Source organism: Lolium perenne, chromosome 6 (genome assembly GCF_019359855.2).
Source record: "Lolium perenne isolate Kyuss_39 chromosome 6, Kyuss_2.0, whole genome shotgun sequence".
In the NCBI taxonomy this organism is placed as follows: Eukaryota; Viridiplantae; Streptophyta; class Magnoliopsida; order Poales; family Poaceae; genus Lolium; species Lolium perenne.
The window spans coordinates 51,215,975-51,228,078 of NC_067249.2; the positions used below are offsets into that span (position 1 = coordinate 51,215,975).

General features: G+C 41.9%; 1 protein-coding gene across 1 annotated transcript; it reads left to right on the forward strand.

Moving 5' to 3' along the window:
- Positions 1 to 10,367: 10,367 nt before the first annotated feature.
- Positions 10,368 to 10,679, forward strand: LOC139832390 (subtilisin-like protease SBT3). Its single transcript, XM_071822138.1, has one exon. It carries the CDS (start codon positions 10,368 to 10,370, stop codon positions 10,677 to 10,679), a length of 312 nt encoding a protein of 103 aa, XP_071678239.1.
- Positions 10,680 to 12,104: the final 1,425 nt, after the last annotated feature.

Below are 12,104 nucleotides of genomic sequence, written 5' to 3' on the forward strand. Positions count from 1 at the left end.
ACAACCATCTAGCTACTGCTATGGACCCATAGTTCAGGGGTGAACTACTCACACATCACTCCGGAGGCGATCATGGCGATGAAGAGTCCTCCGGGAGATGATTCCCCTCTCCGGCAGGGTGCCGGAGGCGATCTCCTGAATCCCCCGAGATGGGATTGGCGGCGACGGCGTCTCTGGAAGGTTTTCCGTATCGTGGCTCTCGGTACTGGGGTATTCGTGATGAAGGCTTTAAGTAGGAGGAAAGGCAGAGTCGGGGGGCTGACGTGGGCCCCACACGCTAGGGCGGCGCGGGCCCTAGCCTGGCCGCGCGGCCCTGGCGTGGCGGCGCCTCGTCGCCCCACTTCGTTTCCCTTTCGGTCTTCTGGAAGCTTCGTGGAAAAATAAGACCCTGGGCGTTGATTTCGTCCAATTCCGAGAATATTTCCTTTGTAGGATTTCTGAAACCAAAAACAGCAGAAAACAGCAACTGGCTCTTCGGCATCTTATCAATAGGTTAGTGCCGGAAAATGCATAAATATGACATAAAGTGTGTATAAAACATGTGAGTATCATCAATAAAGTAGCATGGAACATAAGAAATTATAGATACGTTTGAGACGTATTGATGGCGTGTATTTCACACGTTCGTTGGGCAACCCCAAGAGGAAGGTATGATGCGCACAGCATCAAGTTTTCCCTCAGAAAGAAACCAAGGTTTATCGAACCAGGAGGAGCCAAGAAGCACGTTGAAGGTTGATGGCGGCGGGATGTAGTGCGGCGCAACACCAGGGATTCCGGCGCCAACGTGGAACCTGCACAACACAACCAAAGTACTTTGCCCCAACGAAACAGTGAGGTTGTCAATCTCACCGGCTTGCTGTAACAAAGAGTTAACCGTATTGTGTGGAAGATGATTGTTTGCAGAAAACAGTAAAACAAGATTGCAAAGAGATTGTATTTCAGTAAGAGAATTGGACCGGGGTCCACAGTTCACTAGAGGTGTCTCTCCCATAAGACGAACAGCATGTTGGGTGAACAAATTACAGTTGGGCAATTGACAAATAAAGAGAGCATGACAATGCACATACATATCATGATGAGTATAGTGAGATTTAATTGGGCATTACGACAAAGTACATAGACCGCCATCCAACTGCATCTATGCCTAAAAAGTCCACCTTCAGGTTATCATCCGAACCCCTCCGCATTAAGTTGCAAACAACGGACAATTGCATTAAGTATGGTGCGTAATGTAACTAGTGACTACATCCTTGAACATAGCACTAGTGTTTTATCCCTAGTGGCAACAAAGCACAACACAACCTTAGAACTTTCTCACCTTGTCCTGTGTGTCAATGCGAGCATGAACCCACTATCGAGCATAAGTACTCCCTCTTGGAGTTACAAGCATCTACTTGGCCAGAGCATCTACTAGTAACGGAGAGCATGCAAGATCATAAACAACACATAAGTATAACTTTGATAATCAACATAACAAGTATTCTCTATTCATCGGATCCCAACAAACGCAACATATAGAATTACAGATAGATGATCTTGATCATATTAGGCAGCTCACAAGATCCGACAATGATAGCACAATGGGGAGAAGACAACCATCTAGATACTGCTATGGACCCATAGTCCAGGGGTAGACTACTCACACATCACACCGGAGGCGGCCATGGCGGCGTAGAGTCCTCCGGGAGATGATTCCCCTCTCCGGCAGGGTGCCGGAGGCGATCTCCTGGATCCCCCGAGATGGGATCGGCGGCGGCGGCGTCTCTGGAAGGTTTTCCGTATCGTGGTTCTCGGTACTGGGGGTTTCATCACGGAGACTTTTTATAGGCGGAAGGGCAGGTCAAGAGGCGGCACGGGGGCCCCACACTACAGGCCGGCGCGGCCAAGTGGGGGGCACGCCGCCCTATAGTGTGGCCCCTCCGTGGCCCCTCTTCGTCTCTCCTTCGGACTTCTGGAAGCTTCGTGAGAAAATAGGCCCCTGGGCTTTGATTTTGTCCAATTCCGAGAATATTTCCTTACTAGGATTTCTGAAACCAAAAACAGCAGAAAACAAAGAATCGGCACTTCGGCATCTTGTTAATAGGTTAGTTCCAGAAAATGCACGAATATGACATAAAGTGTGCATAAAACATGTAGATAACATCAATAATGTGGCATGGAACATAAGAAATTATCGAAACGTCGGAGACGTATCAGCATCCCCAAGCTTAGTTCTGCTCGTCCCGAGCAGGTAAAACGATAACACAGATAATTTTTGGAGTGACATGCCATCATAATCTTGATCATACTATTTGTAAAGCATATGTAGTGAATGCAGCGATCAAAACAATGTATATGACATGAGTAAACAAGTGAATCATAAAGCAAAGACTTTTCATGAATAGCACTTCAAGACAAGCATCAATAAGTCTTGCATAAGAGTTAACTCATAAAGCAATAATTCAAAGTAAAGGCATTGAAGCAACACAAAAGAAGATTAAGTTTCAGCGGTTGCTTTCAACTTGTAACATGTATATCTCATGGATACTGTCAACATAGAGTAATATAATAAGTGCAATAAGCAAATATGTAGGAATCAATGCACAGTTCACACAAGTGTTTGCTTCTTGAGGTGGAGAGAGATAGGTGAACTGACTCAACATTGAAAGTAAAAGAATAGTCCTCCATAGAGGAAAAGCATCGATTGCTATATTTGTGCTAGAGCTTTGATTTTGAAAACATGAAACAATTTTGTCAACGGTAGTAATAAAGCATATGCATCATGTAAATTATATCTTATAAGTTGCAAGCCTCATGCATAGCGTACTAATAGTGCCCGCACCTTGTCCTAATTAGCTTGGACTACCGGGTCATCACAATGCATTGTTTTTACCAAGTGTCACAAAGGGGTACCTCTATGCCGCCTGTACAAAGGTCTAAGGAGAAAGCTCGCATTGGATTTCTCGCTATTGATTATTCTTCAACTTAGACATCCATACCGGGACAACATAGACAACAGATAATGGACTCCTCTTTTATACATAAGCATATACCAACAATTAATAATTTTCTCATTTGAGATTTGAGGATTGTTGTCCAAAACTGAAACTTCCACCATGGAGCATGGCTTTAGTTAGCGGCCCGATGTTCTTCTCTAACATATGCATGCTTAACCATATGGTGGTAGCTCTCTCTTGCTTCAGACAAGACGAACATGCATAGCAACTCACATGAAATTCAACAATGAATAGTTGATAGCGTCCCCAGTGAACATGGTTATCGCACAACAAGCAACTTAATAAGAGATAAAGTGCATAATTACATATTCAATACCACAATAGTTTTTAAGCTATTTGTCCCATGAGCTATATATTGCAAAGGTGAATGATGGAATTTTAAAGGTAGCACTCAAGCAATTTACTTTGGAATGGCGGAAAATACCATGTAGTATAGGTAGGTATGGTGGACACAAATGGCATAGTGGTTGGCTCAAGTATTTTGGATGCATGAGAAGTATTCCCTCTCGATACAAGGTTTAGGCTAGCAAGGCTTATTTGAAACAAACACAAGGATGAACCGGTGCAGCAAAACTCACATAAAAGACATATTGAAAACATTATTAGACTCTACACCGTCTTCCTTGTTGTTCAAACTCAATACTAGAAATTATCTAGACCTTAGAGAAACCAAATATGCAAACCAAATTTTAGCATGCTCTATGTATTTCTTCATTAATGGGTGCAAAGCATATGATGCAAGAGCTTAATCATGAGCACAACAATTGCCAAGTATCACATTACCCAAGACATTTATAGCAATTACTACATGTATCATTTTCCAATTCCAACCATATAACAATTTAACGAAGGAGAAACTTCGCCATGAATACTATGAGTAGAAACCAAGGACATACTTGTCCATATGCTACAGCGGAGCGTGTCTCTCTCCCATAAAGTGAATGCTAGGATCCATTTTATTCAAACAAAACAAAAACAAAAACAAACCGACGCTCCAAGAAAAAGCACATAAGATGTGATGGAATAAAAATATAGTTTCAGGGGAGGAACCTGATAATGTTGTCGATGAAGAAGGGGATGCCTTGGGCATCCCCAAGCTTAGACGCTTGAGTCTTCTTGATATATGCAGGGGTGAACCACCGGGTGCATCCCCAAGCTTAGAGCTTTCACTCTCCTTGATCATGTTGCATCATACTCCTCTCTTGATCCTTGAAAACTTCCTCCACACCAAACTCGAAACAACTCATTAGAGGGTTAGTGCACAATATAAATTGACATATTCAGAGGTGACACAATCATTCTTAACACTTCTGGACATTGCATAATGCTACTGGACATTAATGGATCAAAGAAATTCATCCAACATAGCGAAAGAGGCAATGCGAAATAAAAGGCAGAATCTGTCAAAACAGAACAGTTCGTATTGACGAATTTTAAAATGGTACCAGACTTGCTCAAATGAAAATGCTCAAATTGAATGAAAGTTGCGTACATATCTGAGGATCATGCACGTAAATTGGCTTAATTTTCTGAGCTACCTACAGGGAGGTGGACCCAGATTCGTGACAGCAAAGAAATCTGGAACTGTGCAGTAATCCAAATCTAGTACTTACTTTTCTATCAACGGCTTAACTTGGCACAACAAAACACAAAACTAAGATAAGGAGAGGTTGCTACAGTAGTAAACAACTTCCAAGACACAAAATAAAAAACAAAGTACTGTAGCAAAATAACACATGGGTTATCTCCCAAGAAGTTCTTTCTTTATAGCCATTAAGATGGGCTCAGCAGTTTTAATGATGCACTTGCAAGAAATAGTATTTGAAGCAAAAGAGAGCATCAAGAAGCAAATCCAAAACATATTTAAGTCTAACATGCTTCCTATGCATAGGAATCTTGTAAATAAACAAGTTCATGAGGAGCAAAGTAACAAGCATAGGAAGATAAAACAAGTGTAGCTTCAAAAATTTCAGCATATAGAGAGGTGTTTTAGTACCATGAAAATTTCCACAACCATATTTTCCTCTCTCATAATAACTTTCAGTAGTAACATGAGCAAACTCAACAATATAACTATCACATAAAGCATTCTTATCATGAGTCTCATGCATAAAATTATTACTCTCCACATAGGCATAATCAATTTTATTAGTTGTAGTGGGAGCAAATTCAACAAAGTAGCTATCATTATTATTCTCAACATCAAATATAGGAGGCATATTGTAATCATAATCAAATTTATCCTCCATAACAGGTGGTACTAAAATACCAATATCATTATCATAAATAGGAGGCAAAGTATCATCAAAGTAAATTTTCTCCTCAATGCTTGGGGGAATAAAAAGATCATGAAAACCAGCTTCCCCAAGCTTAGAAATTTCTATATTATTATCAACAATGGTGTTCAAAGCGTTCATACTAATATTACTACCAGCATGCAAATAAGATTCCATAGATTTTTTAATTTTCGCATCAAACAATCCATGTTTTAAATCAGGAAATAGAATAAGAAGATCATTCTTGTCCATTATGCCAAACTAGTGTAATAAAAACATGCATGATATTATAAAGTAAAACAAGTAACTAATTTTTTTGTGTTTTTGATATAGCAAACAAGATAGCAAATAAAGTAAAACTAGCAACTAATTTTTTTGTATTTTGATTTAGTGCAGCAAACAAAGTAGTAAATAAAACTAAGCAAGACAAAAACAAAGTAAAGAGATTGAGAAGTGGAGACTCCCCTTGCAGCGTGTCTTGATCTCCCCGGCAACGGCGCCAGAAAATGTGCTTGATGGCGTGTATTTCACACGTTCGTTGGGCAACCCCAAGAGGAAGGTATGATGCGCACAGCAGCAAGTTTTCCCTCAGAAAGAAACCAAGGTTTATCGAACCAGGAGGAGCCAAGAAGCACGTTGAAGGTTAATGGCGGCGGGATGTAGTGCGGCGCAACACCAGGGATTCCGGCGCCAACGTGGAACCTGCACAACACAACCAAAGTACTTTGCCCCAACGAAACAGTGAGGTTGTCAATCTCACCGGCTTGCTGTAACAAAGAGTTAACCGTATTGTGTGAAAGATGATTGTTTGCAGAAAACAGTAAAACAGTATTGTAGTAGATTGTATTTCAGTAAGAGAATTGGACCGGGGTCCACAGTTCACTAGAGGTGTCTCTCCCATAAGACGAACAGCATGTTGGGTGAACAAATTACAGTTGGGCAATTGACAAATAAAGAGAGCATGACAATGCACATACATATCATGATGAGTATAGTGAGATTTAATTGGGCATTACGACAAAGTACATAGACCGCCATCCAACTGCATCTATGCCTAAAAAGTCCACCTTCAGGTTATCATCCGAACCCCCTCCAGTATTAAGTTGCAAACAACAGACAATTGCATTAAGTATGGTGCGTAATGTAACTAGTGACTACATCCTTGAACATAGCACTAGTGTTTTATCCCTAGTGGCAACAGCACAACACAACCTTAGAACTTTCTGTCACTGTCCCAGGTGTCAATGCAGGCATGAACCCACTATCGAGCATAAGTACTCCCTCTTGGAGTTACAAGCATCTACTTGGCCAGAGCATCTACTAGTAACGGAGAGCATGCAAGATCATAAACAACACATAAGTATAACTTTGATAATCAACATAACAAGTATTCTCTATTCATCGGATCCCAACAAACGCAACATATAGAATTACAGATAGATGATCTTGATCATGTTAGGCAGCTCACAAGATCCGACAATGATAGCACAATGGGGAGAAGACAACCATCTAGCTACTGCTATGGACCCATAGTCCAGGGGTAGACTACTCACACATCACACCGGAGGCGACCATGGCGGCGTAGAGTCCTCCGGGAGATGATTCCCCTCACCGGCAGGGTGCCGGAGGCGATCTCCTGGATCCCCCGGATGGGATCGGCGGCGGCGGCGTCTCTGGAAGGTTTTCCGTATCGTGGTTCTCGGTACTGGGGGTTTCGTCACGGAGACTTTTTATAGGCGGAAGGGCAGGTCAAGAGGCGGCACGGGGGCCCCACACTACAGGCCGGCGCGGCCAAGGGGGGGGCCGCGCCGCCCTATAGTGTGGCCCCTCCGTGGCCCCTCTTCGTCTCTCCTTCGGACTCCTGGAAGCTTCGTGAGAAAATAGGCCCCTGGGCTTTGATTTCGTCCAATTCCGAGAATATTTCCTTACTAGGATTTCTGAAACCAAAAACAGCAGAAAACAGCAACTGGCACTTCGGCATCTTGTTAATAGGTTAGTTCCAGAAAATGCACGAATATGACATAAAGTGTGCATAAAACATGTAGATAACATCAATAATGTGGCATGGAACATAAGAAATTATCGATACGTCGGAGACGTATCACGTATCAGCGGCATGGTGATGTTCGTCTTCGTGATCGGCGACGTGGTGATGCTTATGACCGGAGTGACCGGCGTTGTTATGGTGGTATTCAACTTCGTGCTCAACGACATGGTGATGCTTGTGACGGACATGAACGGCGCTGTCATGGTGGTGTTCGTCTTCGTGGTCGGTAACGTGGTGATGCCTGTGACCGGCGTGATCGGCGGTGTCATGGTGGTGTTCAACGACGTCGTCGACGATATTGAGTGAACGACAGTGTCATGATGTTATTCGTCGACGTTGTGATGCATGTGATGGGCGTGACCGGCGGTGTCATGGTGGTGATGGTTATGGTATGTGATGGGCAGTAATCCATGGCGGCAGCCGTGTAGGTGTAGGCAGTGGCGGTGTCATGGTGGCGACGTGCTTGCTGTGCTACACCGAAAGCTTCGCCCTATCATATTCAACCCAGTCTTGCGCACGCCGCCTTGGCCATTGTATGCGAGAGTGGCATCGTGGTCTTCCCGCGCACCGACGTGGTGCCAAGCTTCGTGACAGCGGCGTCAAGCTTTATGATAGCTGAGAAGGTGAGAGGTAAGATCACCATGGGGATAAGTGGTGAGCCCTAAGCTGGACTCGTATGAAACCAAACAGACTGAGCCCTTTGTTTCTGCTAGGCTAATTTTTTTTTTGTACAGACTGCCAAACGAGTGGCGCTTTCTGACCCATGGCCCATTCTGAACGTACTGGAGCTTACATCTCGCTTGCACAGTCATGCAAAAAATCGGCCCAGGCTACAACACGGATGCTTCTTACCTGCTCAAACAACGCTTCTCGATCAGCTTAACTAGCTATGGTCATGCTAGCTTACGCGCAACAGAACATGATCAACGGAGAGGGACTCACCGAAACCCATGGTCAGGAGGAGGAAGAAGCACAAGGCAGCCACGGCGATCTTGAACTGACCCATGCCTGACAGACTGAATCAAGGTGAATCGAATTTACCTTTTCTTCTTCGAAATGTAATGGAACTTACTTTCGTGAGGAAGAAGAGGTTGAGGTGTCTATTTGTAGCGGTAGATCGATACTAAAACTGGATATATATAATGCCTTGATTTTGTTCCCTGTCATTTTAACCAAACGCATTCATACCATTAATAATGACTCGGATATCAAAGATATGCGTATCCATTAGGCGATTTTTTTTTTTTTGAGAAACATTAGGCAAAATTTAAGCAGGACACCTAACATGGTTCAACTATGCTTTTCTATACTAGTATATCAAAGGGTAGTGATGGGCGGATAATTTCCCGTATCCCCGCCACCTTCATGCGACAATTTAGTTTCAAATCACAGGTTTGCTTCTATGTTAGCAAAACCTTCCATTTTGCTTCTATATATAGAAAAAAATGGTTGGCCACAAAAAAGCTAACCTCAAGATTGTAGCAAAAAAAATCATACTATTGTAGCAAAAGCAACCTCATCGAAGATGTCTACGATAACCACACCGGAGACATCGCTTTCCACATGAAAATTCATTGTTTTGTGTCTGGTTTTTCTCAATATTGTCCATCAATGAGTGAGTTAAGGTGGTGTGGCAACAATGAGTTAGGCTACGATCTTTAACAAGAATCTCGAGGTGCAGTATCTTTTGTTATCTTCCTTTGTTTAGGGTCGGTTTTTTTGGTCTATGTGTTGAACTACCCAAATTCCTTGTCGTATCTAACACTTCCCTCGATTTAATAAATATGTATATGATATTTTGGGTGTTCCTTTTATTATCAGTTTTTTCAAGCATTTGTATTATCTTCACTATAGCACATTTACCATTAATTTATGCATAAACATGTTAGAGGCATAAAATAGGACAGAGATTTGGTGCTCCTGGTCACTCCTGCTATTTTAAAATAAATAAAAATCATATTTATGTGTTTCAAAAAAATTAGAAAAAAATCATGGTGTAGCCAATGAATTATCCCATAAACGTGCAAAATTTCAATTTCAAATACAAAAAATTCTAGGCTACACAAAAATAACAAACGTGTGGATCTGAGTATACATATTTCAACATATTTTGTCTTTTTTGTGTAGTCTACAATATAAAGAATTTCATATTAAAATTTTACATGCTTGTAGGTTTGGTTATTTATTATGTCCAAGTTTATTTTCAGATTTTTTTGAAACAAATATGTATGATTTTCGATTTTTTTTAAACTGCAGGAGCACTGGTGCCCATGTGCCAAAGACACTTTTCGCATAAAATAATTGAACATTGTAAAATATTCTGGATGATAAACCTAGAAAGTAATGTGAATTATATGTTTTGGATGCATTAATAAATTATGTTTATGTTTGGAATCATGAATGATTTACCAGTTAAAATGCTAGTAACAGGAGTACATTTTACCGACGGAGTTGTTAGAATGGTAAATTAAATGTTTTTGAGGTTACTATATTTATGTATTTATATTCTCAAAAAACTTCAGCTACTCCTCCCAAAGGACCATGGAGACTATACATTCAAACATAAGATGCCTAATAGATTCAAACTATTTGCACATTTCTCACTCCATTGGTTTAGCCATATCTCTAGCCCTAAGGTTATCTCTAGTCATAATCTTATTTCGTGAGAAAAGCCATAGGAAAATCTATACTCTAAGAGAATTTTTTTAAACTCCAAACAGTGGAAAAATATTTTTGGAGTGAGGCAGCGATGATAACAGCTTACCTAATAAATAGAATTCCATCTAGAGTACTTGGTTATAAAGCATCAATATAATGTTTAACTAGTGAGATTCTTATGTGGTTCCACTAAAAGTATTCAGGTGTGTGTGCTTTGTGAAAGATTACAGGCCTTCCGTGAGCAAGTTTGATCGAAGAGCTCTAAAGTGTGTGTGTTTATGGGGTATTCGGGAAAACAAAAGAAATATAAATGTTGGTGTCCAATAGAAAAATGAATATTTGTGACCATGGATGCAGTTTTCATAGAACATCAACCATTTTATGGAGAACATGTGGACTTACCCGTCGTTCATGGCGACCTTGGGCGCCAACGCCAACTCAGGGGAAATGCGTTTCAGGAGGACGGTGACCAGCGTCGGAGCAGGCCTGGCTACGTACCGCGCGTCCTGGTCGTCCCCAAGCAACGTGGCTCTGTCCGTGACGCCACAGACGATGGAGTTCGGCGGTGCGGGGCAAAAGGCCAACTTCGAGTTGGTGATCAGGCTCACGGCGCCCACCGGCGGCGAGCCGTCCTTCGGCGCTCTCGTTTCGGCCGACGACAGCGGCAGGTACCGGGTCACGACCCCATTCGTCGTGCTTTGAACTCTGATGTTCGTGTGCTGAGTGCCCCAAGCTAAGTTGTTTAGTCCGATTAGTGTTGTTGCCGAACTCTGTATGTTGGCTTGGACAGATGATGAACTGTAGTAACTAGTTTGACTTGGGATTTATATGAAGTCCGTAACTAGTACTACTCCTAGTTTGTTTCAAGATTTAAGTTCCTTGATCATGTTCGTGACCCCCGTTAGCCCACCCCCCCCCAGCTCACCTGTACCACCAATTTGAACCGCAACGCCCCGTAGTCACGCCACTTCGTCTCCAACTTCAGTGAAGTAGACCACCCTCCGAACCATGCACTCGCATTTCTTGTGTTCTCCCCGTTTGTTTGAATGCAACTAATCCTTCAGTGATGCCCGTCCTAAAAGATGACATATTATTTGTAAATATTTAGATGTGTGACACCAGACATTAATAGATTCGACTTTAATTGTAATCATTGCATTTGGCATATGATTACTATTTTCTACCCTATGATTTTCAGAAACTAAGTAAAGATAAAGACACCATTCATGTCATGACTATATTTACACATGTTTTGAAAAAAAAAAAAATGAATTAGTGCTAGGAGGAACTAGACACTAAATGATATAGTAGAAGCGGGACCTCGGCGTGAGAATTCCAGAAATTCGCTCCTGACAGGATTCGAACTCTGGTCGTTGGGGTGCGCCACTGCGACCCCAACCACTGGGCTATGCCCACGTCCTCTATTTACACATGTTTTGACTTGCTGAGACAGAGCACCGAGGCCTGCTCCAATTTACATATTTCAATGCTTCATTGTGTAATTCTTGTTTCATCAATGTAGCACCATGCTTCTCCACAACATCGAAGCTAGGTCTAACTATAGAGAGGCATGTCCATCAGCTGATTGATGAAGGATAGGTAGCATAACCTGCAAAGTCTTCTCTAACGGAGCCGGGACCTACCGGGTAGTCATCCACCGTCCACCACTTCGTGATTCATGCTAGGCTCACTTTCTAGATCTAGTGTGTATCATCTCTATATGACATTTCTCTGGAATCTAAAATAATTTTTTAGTAAAATCTCGTATTTTTTTATATAAACCAGGATTCATGATACTTTAAACAGAAAATAATTATACTAATTTAGATACGTGTGGAATATATGTATGACGTGGTTGAAATAACATGATTTTATTGAAATTTTATGTTTATCTAATAAATATCATAGATATACTATATCGCAGTAAAATTGGTAACAGACTAGAGATAAGTCAACACGAATCACGGGGTCACTACCAATCGGATGGTGACCGGTAGGAGCAGGCTCCGTTAGAAAATCCGTGTTGGGGAAATGACCATAACAACGTGGAGGTTTTTGCATGATTGCCTCTCGTGTGGTCACCAACTTCAAAAACGTAATATCCGACGTCGACAGCTTGTATTTTCT